Source organism: Rana temporaria, chromosome 4 (assembly GCF_905171775.1).
Source record: "Rana temporaria chromosome 4, aRanTem1.1, whole genome shotgun sequence".
Classification (NCBI taxonomy): Eukaryota; Metazoa; Chordata; class Amphibia; order Anura; family Ranidae; genus Rana; species Rana temporaria.
In genome coordinates, this window is record NC_053492.1 from 282,736,758 (window position 1) to 282,757,623 (window position 20,866).

General features: G+C 44.5%; 1 protein-coding gene across 1 annotated transcript in view; it reads left to right on the forward strand.

Moving 5' to 3' along the window:
- The window catches only part of LOC120937286 (early endosome antigen 1-like), a 59,114-nt gene extending 39,686 nt beyond the window's left edge, over nt 1-19,428 (forward strand). The window contains exons 8-10 of the mRNA XM_040350353.1: nt 5,513-5,671; nt 9,488-9,655; nt 19,032-19,428. Coding sequence (XP_040206287.1) covers nt 5,513-5,671; nt 9,488-9,655; nt 19,032-19,220 — 516 coding nt within the window. The 3' untranslated portion in view covers nt 19,221-19,428. The remainder of the gene's footprint in view (nt 1-5,512; nt 5,672-9,487; nt 9,656-19,031) is intronic.
- The last annotated feature ends 1,438 nt before the right edge of the window (nt 19,429-20,866 follow it).

The window sequence follows — 20,866 nt, forward strand, 5'->3', positions numbered from 1 at the left end:
ATGAAGATTCACCCTGTGTTTCACATTTCGCTACTTAAACCTTTTCACGAAAATACTTTTTCTGGAAGAACACTTCCACCCCCTCCACCTGTTGAGGTACAGGGTGAAGAAGAATACGTGGTGGAGAAAATTCTTGATTCCAGGATCTATAGGAACAAATTGCAATATCTGGTTCAATGGGAAGGATACGGGACAGAAGAAAATTCTTGGGAGCCTGAGCAGAACGTTCATGCTCCTAGATTAACAAGAGAATTCCACCAGAGGTTCCCTCACAAACCAGGCCCTAAGACGTCCAGTGGACGTCCTGGGAGGAGGGGAGTACTGTCAGGACCTGGATTTGAACCTGGGACCTCAGCTGTGTCTGGCAGTGAACCTTCTCACTGAGCTATCTGGGATGCTGGACAGCTCCCTGTCTGATCTGCTGGACAAACCCATCTGATCCATTGAACATTCCTGCCTTGTGTCTTGATTGTCTTGAACCTTGAACCCCTTGCTCCGCCCATGAACTTCCTGATATAAGCCATGTCTCTGCACTTCCTCCTTGCCAGAATATTGTGCTATCTCCAGCCTGTATCTTGCTCCTGTCTTCCCTGCTGCTGTCCATATTTGCTACTGCTCGTTATCGACCCTTGGCTTGTTATCGACTACGCTTCTGCCTGATCTCAACCTACAAATACTCATTACCGACCCCTTGGCTTGTTATCGACTACGCTTCTGCCTGATCCCAACCTACAAATACTCATTACCGACTCCTTGGCTTGTTATCGACTACGCTTCTGTTTGATCCTTACCTGCTTATCTGCTATTGTACCCCGGCTTTCTCACCTCCTGGTGGGGCAATCCTGAGGACCGCGACCTGGCGCTAACACGCAGCAAAATCCATCTTCACCTTCAGAAGCTCTGGTGAATACCGGTTAGCGCTTAGATTCCGCACCTCAGGTGACCCAGTGTCATCAGCCAGGGTGACCTGTTCTGCTGCTATAGCTACTGGCCTCTGAGCCTGACTCCAGACCGTGACAGCAAGAGGGCCCTATCAGTGCCCATCGGTGCCACATATCAGTGCAGTCTCATTAGTCCCCATCGGTGCTGCCTAAGAGCCCATCAGCGCAGCCTTAGTGCAGCCAATCAGTGCAGCCTATTAGGTCCCATCAGTGCAGCCTTATCAACGTCTATCAGTGAAGGATAAAACTTACTTATTTAGAAAATGTTATAACAGAAAATAAAAACAAAAAATAAAAAACACAGTGGTGATTAGATAGATACCACCAAAAGAAAGCTCTGTCTCAAAAAACGATACACATTTTGTTTGGGTACAGCATTGCATGACCACGCAATTGTCATTCAAAGTGTGACAGTGCTGAAAGCTGAATATTGGTCTGGGCAGGAAGGGGGTGGAAGTGCCCAATATGCAAATGGTTAAACAGCACCCTAAATAATAGATTATGAAAACTTAATCTAAATGGTCTTTTTTGTTGTGATGGGTATGAGTGATTTTTTAGGGACAAGTTTTGCAAAACCCAGACCATCCCTGGACCTGTCCTCAGTCGCTTTGTTACCATATACTATAACATCAATGCAATACAATATTCGCATTAGGAGATTGAGATATGAGAAGATTTCAAGAGATTAACGTGTTAGTTCTCAAGATCGTTCCAATGACAAGCTGTTTTTCTTCTTGCTGTATTGCATTGGCAAATGATTAAATGGGAGGGACACATACTGTAGGTGTTTCTTGCTTTCTCTCTTGACTCCCACTCACATTGACCTCTCGGGTTGCCAAGCAACAGATGGAGTTTTAGAATATTAAACATGTAAACATGTAAAATAACTGAGTCATGATCCACATCACATCCAGTGTCTGTTTTAGCAAGCATAGGTATGCAATAGTATGTGCGAAAAATGATGCATACAGTATATACAGTAGGTAGCAATACCACCCTAAGGCCCCTTTCAGACGGACGGCTGTTTTGCCGAAGTAAAAAGCACTACCAATGTTTTGTGAAATTCAAGGCTCCAGGCACTGCGATTAGCTGCATTTGCACATTGCGAGTACATGCGTTTACGTGCGTTTACTTGCGGCTGCGTTTAGCTGCGGTATTCATTTCCATAGCAACCCTTTTTATTTTTTGGGATTATGATGTGCTTCCTGTTCTTTTTTTTTTTTCAACGCTGCTATCCGCAGTTGACAAAAAAGACTGTGATTACCTGCGGTTATGTGCATATAGCTGCGCTACATCGCACCTGGACGCATTCAATTCTATTTTTTCTATTCGCACCAAACCGCATGTAACGAAATCGCACGTAAACGTTGTGTGTGAATGGGGCCATAGGAAAACATTGTGTGCTTTTAGCTGCGGTTGAAAAATAGAAAATCCGCAGCTAAAAGCACCATTCTATCCGTCCGTCTGAAAGGGGCCTAAGAGCCCCTGTAAATTTTCAATTTTTTTCCCAAATCAGTGCAGAGGTAGCCAGGCACACAGCGACAATCCATTCATTCTGGCTTAATAATCAGTCTAGGGCAGGGGTGTCCAATTTTTTTTCAAAGAGGGTCAGATTTGATCAAGTAAACATGCATGAGGGCCGACCATTTTGCCTGACTTTCTTTGAACCATTAAAATTAAATTCAAATTAACTAATACACTGCCCAACAAGAATTCTCTTGCCTTTGTGGCTGTGTGTGGTAAAGAGTCTAACGATGAACTCTTGCATTTTTTTTTTTTGGATATACCGTATTTATCGGTGTAGAACACACACTGGCTTATAAGACCCACCTTCACTTTAAGTTTCAGGATTATTTTTTTAATTTTAAATAAAGAACTGTGAAATAAAATCAGGGTCAGTACCCATCAATGCAGCCTCACCATTGTCACGAACGCAGCCTCACCATTGCCATGAATGCAGCCTCACCATTGCCATGAATGCCACCTCATTATTGCCACGAATGCAGCCTCACCATTGCCATGAATGCAGCCCCACGCTTGACATGAATGCAGCCTCTAAATTCGCAATGCTCTGGGATTCGTTGGGGGCTACAAAAGAGATATATATCCAAATTACCAGTGGGGCCACACGGATCATTTACAGGAGGACACTTAAAGTGATTGTAACCATAAACATTTTTCATCCTGATCCTTTATAGCATGATACACAGCACAGTGCTTGTGCTGTGTCATTCACACCTCTCTATGTTCTAAAAAACCTGGTTGATCCTGCCTGTTCCTCTGTCCCCGTCTGTGCTTACCACGGTAATCATGGCTGCTGATACATGATTACTGTGTTCAGTTTATGTGCCTCCACTAACCTGCTGCTCTCATTTCTCCCCCTCCCCCCCTGCCTGTCAACATCAAAAAAATCCTGTAATCCGCTGTGATTATAATGTGTTTGTGTAAAATTATTGTGCAAAATACCTTATTTACAGCGCTACTGGGTGCTCACGTGACCTCCCGCTGCTCTCCTCTCCTCCCGGCCGACGTCAGCAGGGAATCTTGTCCCCTCCCTCTGCAGTGCTTGGACTGAGGAAGGAGAGCTCCGGCGGGTCATGTGAGCACCCATTGGCGCTATAAATAAGGTATTTTGCACAATAAATTCCCACAAACACTGCACATTATATAACATATGTAAATGTAACAGAGCGGTTTACAGGATTTCTTATAATGACTTTACAACCACTTTAACTCTTCTAAGTCTCTTTAACCACTTGACATCCAAAAGATTTTACCCCTTCATGACCAGATAGAGCTTTCTTTTGGTAGTATTTGATCGCCTCTGGCTTTTTTTATTTTTGTGATATAAATGAAAAGAACAATCATACATTTAAAAAACAAAACAAAAAAAAACCACAATATTTTTTTGCTACAAAACATATCCAATACAAAAATTGTAAAAAAAAAAACAAATTCATACATTTTGTCCAAAATGTATTCTGCTAATAAGTGTGTATTGATTGGTTTGCATGAAAGTTATAGTGCCTGATCAGTGACTTATAATGGGACTGGGATAGTGAGGGGGAAATCTGATACTGACGCTGGGGGGAACTGACTAACTGCCACTGACATCACCAGTGACAATTATACAGTGATCAGTGATAATATTATACACTATCACTGTACTAATGACACTGGCTGAGAAGTGGTTAACATCTAGGGTGAACAATGGGGAAATGTGTGCTTAAAGCGGAGGTTCACCCAAAAAATAAATTTTTAACATTACATTCAGTCGAGTTGTCCTAATGACAATCTGCTGTTTTTTTTGTTTTTTTTTATCCCCGTACATACCGTATTTTCACCGCCGCTTCCGGGTATGTCTTCTGCGGGACTGGGCGTTCCTAATGGATTGACAGGCTTCCGACCGTCGCATACTGCGCGTCACGAGTTGGCGAAAGAAGCCGAACGTCGGTGCGCAGGCACCGTATAGAGCCGCACCGACATTCGGCTTCTTTCGGCAACTCGTGACGCGCTGTATGCGACGGTCGGAAGCCTGTCAATCAATTTGGAACGCCCAGTCCTGCAGAAGACATACCCGGAAGCGGCGGTGAAAATACGGTATGTACGGGGAAAAAAAACAGCCGACTGTCATTAGGACAACTGGGCTGAATGTAATGTTAAAACATTTTTTTTGGGTGAACCCCCGCTTTAACTATGTGTAATATTTGTAAAGTATGCTGATTTTACTACTAGATCTGTAAGTTTCTCACCCCTGCTTTACACAGATGAGAAACAGAAAGATTGTTCTCTCTGTACAGAGCTAAATGTTGATTGTCAACGCCGAGCTCTGGGCCATGATTGTGGGCAGAACTGGGTATCTTCTCTTTAGATACTATCCCAGAGAGGAATCCTACTGACTTCTCCACCCAAGAGATACGATTCACAGTCAATAGAACCATGGGTTCAGATCAGTTTTCATAATGTCACAGGATTACCGGATGCCTCGTTCCAGTATGCACCAGACACTCTTCAGTAAGCTCTCCAGACCAGGCTCCCAGAGGAGGGTTCTCTTTACTAGCTTCAGAAGTGGATCATTGGTAACATGCCTCCCAGCTGTGCCACAACTGGGCTCTTAGTGGAAAATAGCTGGACTCGGGATAGCTGCTGCAGGTGGGGGTAGCCACCCCAACCCAAACTAGTGGGTTGGGGTGCAACAGGAGAAGAGACCCCTCTGCTCTAAATCTCAGACTATTTATATGCCTATCCAGCCAGCTTCTGGGCACACCACCCCAGGAATTGACTGGAACACAATAAATATTTAGGCTACCCTTTTTGCCCTCTATGAAAGGCAGGGGAAAGCAATCAAATATACAGCCTATGAGATCCAGAAACAGCCAAAATCAGTCAACAAGTGCTCCACTAATTACAGAGGAGCCAAAATAACTAACTAGGATGGTGTTGTATATCTGCAAAATAATTTTTCATTCATAATTGTATATAGATCTAATTTTGGCATTGCATAATGCCTACGACGTAGTGAGATATAGCAATGGGAGTATATATTAACATTACTACTTTTTGAATTCCAGCAAAGACAACTGAGGGGAGAGAATTATACTCATAATTCGTCTAGTGTTGCTCAGCTTCTAAGTGTGAAGGACAGAGAAGAGCAGCTGAGCAGGGAGTTAAAATGGCAGGAGGCTCTTCTGTTACAAGAAAAGGAACGTCTAAAAGATCGGATGGAACAGGTAATAATGGCACAAAGACAAGGGAGGCAGGAAAAAGTCTACCCAAAATGTATTTTAAAGGGGTTGTAAAGGTACAATTTTTCCCTAAATAGCTTCCTTTGCCTTAGTGCGGTCCTCCTTCACTTACCTCATCCTTCGATTTTGCTTTTAAATGTCCTTATTTCTTCTGAAAAATCCTCACTTCTTGTTCTTCTGTCTGTAACTCCACACAGTAATGCAAGGCTTTCTCCCTGGTGTGAAGTGTCATGCTCGCCCCCTCCATTGGACTACAGGAGAGTCAGGACGCTCTCTACGTTGCAGATAGAGAAAGGAGCTGTGTGTTAGTGGGCCTCCTGTAGGTGCACTACTCATCATATTAGCCACATGCTTGCAGAAGTCTTTCCTGCATAGGTGCTGCTTACAAAATAAAAAAATAAAAATATATAAAAAAATATATTTTTTTATAAAAAAAATATGAAAAAAGGAGGGTTGTCATCCGGGGCCCTGGGGACCTCCGGACCCCTAAAAAAAAAATTGGCCCTTTAATAAAAAATAAAATAAAAATATATTAACATTTTTATTTTATTTATTATAAAAAATAAATAAAAAAAAGGGGGGTTGCCATCCAGGGTCCTGGGGGCCTCCGGGCCCCTGGAGACCCCCGGGCCCCTTACAGGTGTACTGCCTGTACCCCCCTGATGGCGGCCCTGCACGTATGGAACAGAAGGACTCACGTGACATCACCCACGGTTATCCGATGAAGCTGACTGATGATCAGTCCTGCCTACACACCATCAGTTAAAAAAACGATTGTGTCAGAACACGGTCATGTAAACCACGTACGACGGCACTATAAAGGGGAAGTTCGAATCCAATGGCGCCACCCTTGGGGCTGCTGTAGCTGATTTTGTGTTATTAACCACTTAAGCCCCGGACCTTTAGGCAGCTAAATGCCCAGGCCATGTTTTGCGATTCGGCACTGTGTCGTTTTAACAGACAATTTGCGCGGTCTTGCGATGTGGCTCCCAAACAAAATTGATGTCCTTTTTTTCCCACAAATAGAGCTTTCTTTTGGTGGTATTTGATCACCTCTGCGGTTTTTATTTTTTGCGCTATAAACAAAAATAGAGCGACAGTTTTGAAAAAAATTCTATATTTTTTACTTTTTTCTATAATAAATATCCTCCAAAAAATATATAAAAAAAACTTTTTTTTCCCTCAGTTTAGGGCGATACGTATTCTTCTACCTATTTTTGGTAAAAAAAAATCGCAATAAGCGTTTATCGGTTGGTTTGCGCAAAATTTATAGCGTTTACAAAATAGGGGATAGTTTTATTGCATTTTTATTAATTATTATTTTTTTACTACTAATGGCGGCGATCAGTGATTTTTTTCGTGACTGCGACATTATGGCGGACACTTCGGACAATTTTGACACATTTTTGGGACCATTGTCATTTTCACAGCAAAAAATGCATTTAAATTGCATTGTTTATTGTGAAAATGACAGTTGCAGTTTGGGAGTTAACCACAGGGGGCGCTGAAGGAGTTATGTTTCACCTAGTGTGTGTTTACAACTGTAGGGGGGTGTGGCTGTAGGAGTGATGGCATCGATTGTGTCTCCCTATAAAGGGTATGACACGATCGATGCAGCCGCCACAGTGAAGCACGGGGAAGCCGTGTTTACACGCGGCTCTCCCCGTTCTTCAGTTCTGGGGAGCGATCGCGGGACCACAGCGGCGATCGGGTCTGTGGGTCTGGCGGTCCGGGAGCTTCTGACCGGGTCGCCCGCGACCCACGGCTGGGTAGATGTAAACAACGTGCCGGTACGTCGATCTGCCCAGCCGTGCCATTCTGCCGACGTATATCGTCGTGCAGCGGTCGTTAAGTGGTTAAAAGACAATTCACGCTTTTCTGTCTGTTACAGCGTGATGAATGTGCTAGCTCCATAACAAACGCTAGTTTTACCAGAACGAGCGCTCCCGTCCCCTAATTTAGTCTGAGCTTGCGTGGATTTTTAACCAATGGACGTGCCTACAGACGATCGTTTTTTTTCCTATCGGTTAGTTAACCATCAGATAATTTTAAAACAAGTTCCTAGTTTTTTAACGGATGGATAAAAAACCGATGGGGTCCACACGCGATCGGTTAGTCTGATGAAAACGGTCCATCAGACAAACCGATCATGTGTACGCGGCATAAACCTTGTGGACAGCCTTCCCAGAAAAGTTGAAGCCGTTATAGCTGCAAATTGTGGGCCGACTCAAAATTGAACCCTACAGACTAAGACAGGGACGCCATTAAAGTTTGTGTGCATGTAAAGGCAGGTGTCCCAATACTTTTGACAATATAGTGTGTAATCACGTGTAGCGCTACCCCCGAAGGAGCCGCTGATTTGTTGTTGGGATCAGCATATTAGGTTACCTTGATATGGTCTAGAGGTGTAGTTGGAGGACAAAGCAGTGAGCGAAGGTCCAGACAGTGAAGGGTTTTCAAATGCTTTATTTCCAGGCCAAACACGACCAACATCAAATGGGAAGAACAGGTTGATAAAGAAAAGGGAGAACCTTGCAGTATCAGGCTTGGATATTAATTGAGCAGTCCTGCTCAATAGAGTACCAAATTATTATTCGTCACCACTCTAGCCAGAGTGGGTGAAGTGCCCCCGGACATACCCCTCTCACGAGCCTGCCAGCCGAAGCGTCACTTAGGATTTGCTGGGAGGAACAGATCTCTCTCACAGGCCTGGCTGTAGGGCCTCTGCCACAGGCCAATTACTTTAATTAAACTAAATAGATGAATGGAGCGAATCCTCCCAGTGGATTTTAGAATAGGTCACCGGATGACAGCAAAGAGTACCTGTCAGCATTCCGGTCACCAGATCCCCAATTGGTTCGTTCAAGCACTGTTGGATAACCTGCCTCCGGGTTCTCCTCAAGCCGACCCCCCAATCAAAAGGCACCCAGCCTGGCATCCTCTCAATAGAACCGGGGACCCAGTAGATCACTGAAGTCTGTGAATGTGGTGTATTTCCGCGCCAAAATAATTAAGTAAAAATAAATAATCACAAAGTGAAATAATTACTTATAGTGAGAAGTAGCTCCTCTGTAACAAAATATAGTAATATTGGGCTTGTCCCACTGAGGGTGTCCCAAATTTTTGGGATTGTACTCACTAGCGCCCTCTTCCACATCCTGATCACTGGAGTCCCCTTTTACCTCCGGATGAGGTTCAGTGAAGCCTGCAATTATGGCCAGGTGGGCCGCGCCGGCGGGGTCCATGGATGCACGCACCCGCGAAGATTTTTTTAGCACATGACACCGGTCACAGATATACCCTCCCCCAGCATTCCTCGCAAGAGGGAAAACCCCTCTTATTGGCTGCTAGGGAAAACTTGCTCTGCCAGAACCCCACTGGCGCCAACTGCTGGCCAGCGATGGTAACGCATCCCTGGAGCACAGACTGACCCAGTGGACATTTCTGGAATGACAGAAGTCCCAATTTAACAAATTGTGAATGGGAGCAAAATAACTCTCCCAGGACTGCTGTCCTACCTGCAATCCTCCCACATAGCTCAAGGCAGAAACCGCTCTTGCCTCTGCCTTGGTCTGGCCTTGGAGGTCTTCGCCCTACATAAATGATAAAAAAACTAAAGATACTGTACAAAGATTCAGCTTCAAATTGTAATATGTGTGGCAAGCTTAAAGCAATATTTTGTTATTGTTAGACAATGTACAGTATGTGTCATATTTATTAAAAGAAACAGAATACATGATATGCCCTTGGTGTTCAGGCTAATAAACGGTTGTTGTTTCAGTTTCGTTTTCCATGTTACAGATGAACTTGCTGCTGAGTGGCAATACACTTCAAGATTTAAATACAAATACTATGAGTAGTCAGATTGCTGAGCTGCAAGCTATTTTGGACAAAGAAGAGCAAATCAACACAGAATTACGGACAGACAAGACCTTGCTAGTTGACCATGTTAGTCAGCTACAAAGTCAGGTAACAACCAATGACAATCTAATTAATAATTGTAACAATATTTTAAGAAATGTATTTCATATACATAATTGTTATCCTTATCGTTGCCTTCCAAAACAGAGCCCAGACATCAGACTGAAAATAATTGAATACAAATGTTGTCATGATCAATTGTATGATTGTTATTTTAATTTTAAGCATAACAATGTTAAGTTTCAATAATTACTTTAACGTTTTCTCTGCCCCTGACATATGTCATACTGCAGCAGCAAAGAGGATCTACAAAAAAGCAGCCTGTCGGATTATACATGTGATTATTGCTAGCGGCTGTGATTGCTGCTAGCAATACTTACTGTGTTCTCCTGGAAGACGGCTTCCCCTGCTGGGAGAACATGATTGCTCTGCGGGAGGGTGTCACAGAACCTCCTCGCGCTACGCTTGAGTGCTTCCATCAATATACAGCCTCCTCCAGTCTGAACATCCAAGATCAGATATTATAGCCACCCATACAACACTAGCTGACAATAGCTTGTAGGAACATGGAATGTTTTATTGGACAAGGATACAGACTTTGTATACACTTGCAAAGTATGTCAGTCCCCCACATACACAATAACCCAAATATTTACCCAAAACATCACACAATGGGTTAGATAACAAGTTAGGGCTGACTCGTGGCTACTCCCCCCTTCTCTAGCAACTACTAGCTGACAATTATATAATTTAGGGCTGCGGAAATTAATAATTCCTCGATTATACGTAAAAAATTTTGATCGATCAAAATTCTTTTGATCGGTACTAGTGGTGCAACGGATCGTAAATGATCCGTGATCCGAACGGGTCACCATATGCGGATCGGTACACCACGTGATCCGCGGAGCTCCGCTGCTGCCTCGGCCATAGGAAAGGCAGCGACTTCGGCCTGGCTCCCGGAGCGGCGGCCATCTTGGTCTACCCGGTGGTGGCTTAGATGAGCCTAGAGCGGCGCACTGACATCATCAGCCGCCCTCAACTGCTTGTGTTCGGCCGGCTTCTCTGGTAGGACTAAGCAAGCACTAGTCTTCCTATACAGTGGGGGAGATGTGGACCATATTACAGTGAGGAGATGTCTGTGGATTACAGTGGGGAGATGTCTGTGGATTAAAGTGGGGAGATGTCTGTGGATTAAAGTGGGGAGATGTCTGTGGATATTACAGTGGGGGAGATGTCTGTGGATATTACAGTGGGGGAGATGTCTGTGGATATTACAGTGGGGGAGATGTCTGTGGATATTACAGTGGGGAGATGTCTGTGGATATTACAGTGGGGAGATGTCTGTGGATATTACAGTGGGGAGATGTCTGTGGATATTACAGTGGGGGAGATGTCTGTGAATATTACAGTGGGGGAGATGTCTGTGGATATTACAGTGGGGAGATGTCTGTGGATATTACAGTGGGGAGATGTCTGTGGATATTACAGTGGGGAGATGTCTGTGGATATTACAGTGGGGAGATGTCTGTGGATATTACAGTGGGGAGATGTCTGTGGATATTACAGTGGGGAGATGTCTGTGGATATTACAGTGGGGAGATGTATGTGGATATTACAGTGGGGGAGATGTCTGTGGATATTACAGTGGGGGGGAGATGTCTATGGATATTACAGTGGGGGAGATGTCTGTGGATATTACAGTGGGGGAGATGTGTCTGTGGATATTACAGTGGGGGGGAGATGTCTGTGGATATTACATTGGGGGGGGGAGATGTCTGTGGATATTACAGTGGGGGAGATGTCTGTGGATATTACAGTGGGGGAGATGTCTGTGGATATTACAGTGGGGGAGATGTCTGGATATTACAGTGGGAAGATGTCTGTGGATATTACAGTGGGGAGATGTCTGTGGATATTACAGTGGGGGGGAGATGTCTGTGGATATTACAGTGGGGAGATGTCTGTGGATATTACAGTGGGGAGATGTCTGTGGATATTACAGTGGGGGAGATGTCTGTGGATATTACAGTGGGGGAGATGTCTGTGGATATTACAGTGGGGAGATGTCTGTGGATATTACAGTGGGGAGATGTCTGTGGATATTACAGTGGGGGAGATGTCTGTGGATATTACAGTGGGGGAGATGTCTGTGGATATTACAGTGGGGGAGATGTCTGTGGATATTACAGTGGTGGAGATGTCTGTGGATATTACAGTGGGGGGAGATGTCTGTGGATTTTACAGTGGGGGGGAGATGTCTGTGGATATTACAGTGGGGGAGATGTCTGTGGATATTACAGTGGGGGAGATGTCTGGATATTACAGTGGGGGAGATGTCGGTGTAACCATCTCCCTTTCCTTCCCCTGACATGTCACTGATCGTCTGTTCCCTGTCATCGGGAACAGCGATCAGTGACGTGTCACAGCAAGCCATGCCCCTTAACAGTTAGAAGCACTCCCTAGGTCATACTTAACCCCTTTAGCACCCCCTACAGGTTTCCCCTTTCACTGACAGTGTCATATTTTCAGTAATCAGTGCATTTTTATAGCACTGATCGCTGTAAAAATGACAATGGTCCCAAAATGGTGTCAAAAGTGTCCGATGTGTCCCCCATAATATCGCAGTCTGGATAAAAATCGCTGATCGCCGCCATTACTAGTAAAAAAAAAAAATATTAATAAAAATGCCATAAAACTATCCCCTATATTGTAGACACTATAACCTTTTTGCGCAAACCGACCAATAAACGCTTATTGAGATTTTTTTACCAAAAATATGTAGAAGAATACGTATCGGCCTAAACTGAGGAAAACATTTTTTTTCAATATTTTTTGGGGATATTTATTATAGCAAAAAGTAAAAAATATTGCATTTTTTTCAAAATTGTCTCTATATTTTTGTTTATAGCGCAAAAAATAAAAACCGCAGAGGTGATCAAATACCACCAAAAGAAAGCTCTATTTGTGGGGGGAAAAAAAGCATGTCAATTTTGTTTGGGAGCCACGACCACGCAATTGTCAGTTAAAACGACGCAGTGCCGAATAGCAAAAAGTGGCCTGGTCTTTGGCCAGCGAAATGCTCCAGGGCTTAAGTGGTTAATCAGATCTTCCCGCTTCAGGTCAGACTTGCTGTCACCAATCTCCTAAAGACCATTACACAATGTTACAAGTATAAAAACATCCCCCAAGGGTAGCATAGCAGAGACAATAGGTGTAAGAACTGACCATGGAATCCACATCTAAGCAATACTTTGATTATTCAGGACTTGCAGACGGCATGGCAATGACCTACAACAGGCTGTGAGGCAAAGCTCATACAATGTCCCATCTGAAGTAATCCAAACCGCATTCTCAATGTCCATTAGTAGCTGTCCATCATTTTCTCGGTCACCCTGTGCCCCTAATAGACACAGGGGGCCAGATCCACAAAGCAAGTACGCTGGCGTATCTACTGATACGCCGGCGTACTTTCAAATTTCCTGCGTCGTATCTTTAGTTTGAATCCTCAAACCAAGATACGACGGCTTTTGGGTAAGATCCGACAGGTGTACGTCTTCGTACGCCTTCGGATCTTAGATGCAATACTTCGGCGCCCGCTGGGTGGAGTTTGCGTCGTTTTTCCGCTTCGGGTATGCAAATTAGTGGTTTACGACGATCCACGAACGTACGCGCGGCCGTCGCATGTCGTCAGGCTTTTTCCGACGTATAGTTAAAGCTGGTATTTTGCGGCGTATAGATAGACTTGCCATGTTAAGTATGGCCGTCGTTCCCGCTTCGAAATTTTTTTTTAATTTATTTTTTTTGCGTAAGTCATCCGTGAATAGGGATGGACGTAACTCATGTCTAAGTTCAAAAAATTACGTTGTTGCGACGTCATTTCGCGCAAAGCACTGCGGGAAATTTCTGGACGACGCATGCGCAGTTCATTCGGCGCGGGGATGCGCTTCATTTAAATGAAACTCGTCCCCTGATCGCCGATTTGAATTCCGCCGCCAGAAATACACTACGCCGCCATAACTTACGGTGCAAAATCATTGAGGATTCGAAATTCCGCCAGGTAAGGTACGGCGGCGTAGCGTATCTCTGATACGCTGCGTGGATCCAATTCTCTCGGGATCTGGCCCAGGGTAACTTATACATAAGAGGGGCCTGGGGAGCTGAAACAAGGGTTTCCCAACCTCTCCAAGGGATTCTGGGTTCCACGAGCCCCTCGCCCAAAGCGACTCCTGACACAGGGATTCCCCCATCAACACTGACTGTGGTATTGGGGGAATCAAGCAATATTCTTTCCTACCACCCATGGTGGCAGGAAAGAAAATCTCTTCATCTATGGCTGGCCTTAGTCTGGTAAACAAAGTTGGAAAATATCGTCAGGATCACCTCAGAAAAAAAAGACTACTGTGTTAATGCTAGTCTTTGCGCCATCTATGGCCAGCCTTACATCCCATTACTATAACAAAGACAATGATTTATTCCTAAAAAATTATGGACAGAGCCAGTGCAAATCATTCCTGTATGCTGCAAGGGCCAAATGCGCAGCCAGAAATACTAGTTTATAGCATATACACAGCCTAAGGCTGCATTCACACCTGAGCGTCGGTCGTTTTTTTGGGCGTTTTTTTCCGGCGTTTTGTCGCGCGTATTCATGCTTATTTGCGCGTTTGCATACAACGTTGTCCGACGTTTTTGTACTTCAACGTTTTTTATTTTAGCCAATAGGAAAAATTATCATCTTTTCATCACTTGTTGCTATGTTGGTAGATTTTTTTAATCTTCTGCATGGGCGACAAGTTCTATTGATTAAAGCGACGAAACGCCCGTAGCAAACACCCGTTGTTGCGCAAGTCGCTTGAATCGAGCGTTTCCATTACTTTCTATGGGAAATGGAAACGCTCAAATACGCCCAAACCGCACGATACGCGCGACAAAAAAAGGTCCGGGACTTGTTTGAGCTTCGCGCGACAGGTGTTTGGGCGTTCAGGTGTGAACAGTCACCATAGCAAATAATGTTATTTCATCCCTCTGGCGTTTGTGAGCGTAGTGCTTCAGGCGTAAAAACGCCTAGGTGTGAATGGAGCCTTAAATATAAAGCCATGTCTCAGGCCCCGTACACACGACAGAGGAACTCGACGTGCTTGGCACGTCGAGTTCCTCGTCTCGTTTTGGGATGAAGCCGCCGAGGAGCTCGGCGGGCCGCCTTCTCCTATAGAACAACGCGGCCAACGAGAAAATAGAGAACATGTTCTCTATTTTCTCGTCGAGCTCCTCGGCGGCTCCATCGAGCCAAAACTGTACAGACGACAGAGATTCTCGGCAGAATCCGGGTTTTGACCGAGTTTCTCGGCGAATTCTGCCGAGAATCTCTGTCGTGTGTACGAGGCCTAACTTGCACACAGCTGTGTCTAGCCTGTTAGTTTCCATCAGTGCAAGATTACAGAGCTACAAAGTACAGAGCTAACTTTTCTGACCCTTTTAGCAACCTGCCTGGTTATGTTGTAATGTAATGTTATGCAATAAAGCCTGCAGCCACCAGATGGCACAATGTACCCGAATCACATCTAAGTCATGTACATGCTGCATTACTTCTAAGTATACTGGGAAACAATTTGTGCCATGTAAAAATAATTAATTGCAATTTTAATCAGCTTTATCACTGTATAAAGATGAAACCCCTAATCATATTAGTGTAATTCACTATTCACTCAACGTATTGTTATGTACACTTACATAGGCACGGGTAAGGATCTCTACAAGTCAGCGGTGCTTGTAGCACACAGTGAATGATTGGCATGGTGCCCAGTTACAATGGGCCACTGGCCAGAATAAATCTTTACTGCAAGCAGTGCCATGAGCATTTTGTTAGCTCCTGAGAAGTGCCTTTATCTAGGCTGAGATCATTCTCCTGCAGATAGTAGAAAGCATATTCTCATAGTCTTCTCTCACTAATTTTACTAGACTGTAACATTGTAACTTTGTAGCAAGTGGCAAGGTGGGAGGCACCAGCATTCACTTGACTGTGTCATCTCTGGACCAGTATCTCAGCAAGTAAATGCCAACTATGGACAATGCCTGAACAAAGCTGGCTCAGGGCCATCTTTAATATTGATTGGACCCTGGGCAAAAAAATTCTTGGGGGGGGGGGGGGGTCATGCAATTTTGCTCTCCACTCCACCTGCTCTGGGACATACAATAAATATCAGCTAGACTTAAAATCAGTTTACTGTGTCAGATCAGGCAGTGATTGTGATTGGCTGCTAGAATCTCATTACCACTTACTGACTGGTTGCGAAAGGGTATAGCACACATGAGGGCTCACTGAAATTACGGCGCCCCGACGTGTTTTTTGAACGGCGACGTGCATTACGTCCTTTCGTATTCCCGGACGTCTTACGCAAAAATAAAAAATTTAAATTTGACACGGGAACGACGGCCATACTTTACCATGACTGGTCTAAATCTAAGCCATGAAATAGCAGGCTTAAGTTTGCGACGGGAAAAACCGACTAGCGACGACGTAAGAGAATGCGACGAACGCGCGTACCTTCGTGGATCGCCGTAAACAGCTAATTTGCATACCCGACGCGGAAAACGACGCAAACTCCACCCAGCGGTCGCCGAAGTATTGCATCCTAAGATCCGAAGGCGTACGAAGCCGTACGCCTGTCAGATCTTAGCCAAAAGCCGTCGTATCTTTGTTTGTGAATTACAAATAAAGATACGACGCGGCAAATTTGAAAGTACGCCGGAGTATCAGCAGATACTCCGGCGTACTTTTTCTGTGAATCTGGCCCATAGTAAACACACCAGAAAATTGCATTTTGGATAGGCAGGGCTGCCATCAGGGGAGTACAGCCGATACAGCTGTAAGGGGCTCCAGGGTCCGAGGTGGCCTCCCGGGCCAGAAGAAGGCAGGACAGGTAAAGAGGAGCCGTGCTGTGCACTATAGAAACGACCTCGCGGTTTCTGCTGCTCTCTGTGTCATTGAGCTCAGACACTGAGCTCTTTACTGCCCCCTCTGGCCACTATGTGCATGTGCACCCCTCGTGTGAGCTGCCTGTCAACATGTCAGCAACATGTCAGCTTTGTGAAAACAAGCTGGGACTAGGTAGGAAGATTTCCTTGACAAGTAGGGGCTGTGAAGGAAAGGGAGGGGGGCTGTTTGTGTACAGGGAGGGGCCAGAGGCTTGTGTGTTTACAGATTTGTGTATGTGTGGGGCTGACATATATACAGGTGTGAGGAGGCTGTCATATATACAGATGTTGGGGAGGTGGGCTGACATACATACAGGTGTGAGGGGGCTTGCATATATACAGGTGTGAGGGGGCTGGCATATATACAGGTGTGAGGGGGCTGGCATATATACAGGTGTGAGGGGACTGGCATAAATACAGGTGTTGGGGAGGGGGGCTGACATATATACAGAGGTGAGGGGGGGGGCTGGCATATATACAGGTGTGAGGGGGGCTGACATATATACAGGCGTGAGGGGGCTGGCATATATACAGGTGTGAGGGGGGCTGGCATATATACAGGTGTGAGGGTGGGCTGGCATATATACAGGTGTGAGGGGGGCTGACATATATACAGGTATGAGGGGGGCTGGCATATATACAGGTGTGAGGGGGGCTGGCATGTATACAGGTATGAGGGGGGCTGGCATATATACAGGTGTGGGGAGGATGACATTAATACAGGTGTGAGGGTGGCTGGCATGTATACAGGTGGGGGAACTGACTGACATATATACAGGTGTGTGTGGGGGTGGCATATATACAGGATTGGGGGGGCTAAGTGTGTACAGGTGAGGTGGCCGGTGTGGATTCAGTAGGATGGCCCGTGGGAAGCCCTGGGGAATGTTGGTGGTCAGGCTCGGGGGTGGCCCAGGCCTAAAGCTGTGTAAGGGCACAAACATTTCTGATGGCTGCCCTGTGGAGAGGGCCCTAAGCTATAATGAATATTGTACTGGTGGATATATAACTAAAGTGTGCATTTATTTCCCTGGAAATTGTGCGTCAAGTAGCAGAGAAACAGTTTGTTCTTAAGCCTTTTTGTTTGCGTAGGGGTTATCACTTTCAGCACCGTCATACACACCGTATGCATTTGACAATTTTTTTTTGGAGAAAACAAATTCTCTGCCAAAATATAAATCTGACACTAATTAGAGACTATAATCAGTGGTTTCTTTCACAAGGTGTTTACATGCAATAGGATATTAGACAGTACCAATCAGTATAAATCATGTGTATGGCAGAAGCTGCTTTGGAAGTTTTATTGTGATCAGTGATATGGAATTTTTTTACCGCCCCGCAAGTGCACCTCCCCAGTGTGAAAGCTTCCATTGAAAAAAATAGGAGGTTGTTTTCAGGCGCTTTTCAGGTGCTATTTTTAACGCAAAAGCTCCTGAAACCGCCTCAGTGTAAAAGGGGTCTTATAGACAGACCTCCTCAAATTCAGCTTTAACAAATTCCTGGTGTGCAAGTTTTCCAGCCATTGGGGAAGGAAGGCAGCCCACATCATTATACCCAATCATATTTCTGAGCTGTGATGAAATCTTCCAATGTTAAAGATTTACGGTCCTGACAAATTAATGCTGCAATTCACCAAACTAAGAGCCCTTTCACACTGACAGCGCCCAAACGTCAGCAGTCAAACGCTGCTAGTTTTAGCAGCGTTTTACAGTCGTTTTTGGGCGCTTTTAACCCCCGCTAGCGGCCGAATAAAGGGTTAAAAGCGCGGCTGCTGAGGCGCTTTGCAGGCGCTTTCTATTGGTTTCAGTGGGCAGGGGTGCTTTAGGAGCGGTGTAGTCACCGCTCCTAAAGCACAGGGACTGAACATTGCTACCCCATAACACAATTAACACCCCATAACCTTTTATAGTAATACCACCAGCTGCTATTTTCATGAAAGGGGGCAGTTAAAATAAAAATGGGCTTTCCAAGTGATATTATCATATTATCAGAATGTTTTATGAGATTTTAGTGTTTGGGTTTATATCTACTTTAATAAATTATACTTGAGATCTTTGAAATGCAGCGCTGTAGTACATTTTCTTTAAAAAATGAATGTAATGGCAGTTGGGAGATAGGAGTGGGACAATTAACTGACACTATTTGAAACTACCTAATATAAATTCAAGGTGATGCCCATCTGGAATTAGTGATCTGAAGCTGGTGGCAAGTAATTCTGGTTTTCAGAAGCTTATCTGTGAAATCGTAATTTCGCCAAATGGAATAAACCAATTCTGAGATAAATACAGTTGTAAATTTTGACTTGATTCCAAGAGATGGTTGAAAAAAGTCTAGAACAGATATTTTTTACAGCTTAACGTATTTAAAAAAAAAAAGATGCTGTTACTGTTGATGTAATTCTGCTACTATGACTAGTACTACTATTGATAATATATTCCCTTTTTCTTTTTTTTAGATAGCAAGCAAGAAGACGGAGTTACTCCACATTTCATCAAGAATAGAAGAGCTAGATAAGCGTTTATCCACTGTGAGATCGGAGGAATCTCTGCACCGATCTCTGCAGTCCATCAGGTGGAGGGAGATCTCGGACTTGGCTGGTTCTATGAAAAAACACACCAAGTCTTTCACTGATCTGTCCTATTAAAGGAATTAGTAAAGCAGTTGATCACATAATCAAATTTTATTTTTGTAGACCAGATTTATCCATTTCCTTTTTGCACCTCTTTGTAATGATGGTGGAGTGTTGGACACACTGCTCTTGTGTTGTTTTTAATAAGTAGCGAGCTTCTACCTCAAAAGGTATGCTGAGGTACCCACAGTAAAGAATACTCCAATAAAAAAGAAATGCTGGTTGTTTGGGTTTGAGTCTTAGGGCCATATTCTCAAAGAATTCCGCCGGCGTATCAGCAGATACGCCGACGTAAGTCCGAATCTAAGGCCGTCGTATGTTTAAGTGTATTCTCAAACTGAGATACACTTAAACATGCCTAAGATGCGACGGCCAGTGCCGTTGTATCTTAGGCTGCAATATCTACGCTGACCGCTAGGTGGCGTTTCCATAGCAGTCAGCGTAGAATATGCAAATGACTAGTTACCCGGATTCACGAACGTACGCTTGCCTGTCGTAGTGATTTAACGTTGTTTCCGTAAGAGATACGTGGCGTAAAGATAAACATGCCCCCTAGGTGGCGTACTTAATGTTAAGTATGGCCGTCGTTCCCGCGTCTCAATTTTAAAATTTTACGTTGTTTGCGTAAGTCGCCGTGAATGGCGCTGGACGCCATTTACGTTAACATCAAAACAAATGACGTCCGTGCGACGTCATTTAGCGCAATGCACGTCGGGTAATTTACCCGACGGAGCATGCACAGTTCGAACGGCACGGGGGCGCGCTTAATTTAAATACAAGCCGCCCCCTTGGAGTTACACGGGGATACGCCGGGCCAATTACACTACGCCGCCCCAAACTACGGAGCAAGTGTTTGGGGAATACAGCACTTGCTCCTGTAAGTTGGGGCGGCGTAGTGTAAATGGCTTACGCTACGCCCGCCTCAAATCTACAAGAATCTGGCCCTTATTTATTATATAGATAGAAATAAGCCAAACCGTTGTGGGTCCCCAGATACTGACATAGTTCTGCATTCCTAGATGACATGAATGAGAATGAATTTACAACATTTTTTTTTTTTTTTAATGGAAGGACTGAAAAAGTGTAAATTTGTTTATTTACTGTTTAGTTTTTGTGTGTGTGAATGACTAATGCCGCTTACAGACGAACAAACATTCCCACAACAAAACCGTGGATTTTTTTCTGATAGATGTTGGCTCAAACCTGTCTTACATACACACGGTCGCACAAATGTTGTCAGAAATTCCGATCGCCAAGAATGCGGTCACGTACAACACATACGACGGCACTATTAAAGGAAAGTTCAATACCAGTCGTGTTAGTAGAAGTTTGGTGAGAGACGATTTGCGGTCTTCAGCCTCATGCTTTTCAGTCCGTTACAGCATGATGAATGTGCTATCTCCATTACGAACGCTAGTTTTATCAGACCGAGCACTTCCGTCTCGTATTTGATTAAGAGCATTAAGAGCATGCGAATAATTTTGTGCGTCGGAATTTTGTACACACGAAAAGCTCCCATTGAACATTTGTTGTCGGAAATTCCAAGTGTGTGTACGCACTCGAGGGTATTATGTACTCCTAACTCATTCAAATAGAGGCAGTGTCTGGGGGGCCAGGTTTTGTTAAAGGTCTGCAGACCCAGCAACCACCAGGTCAGGGTT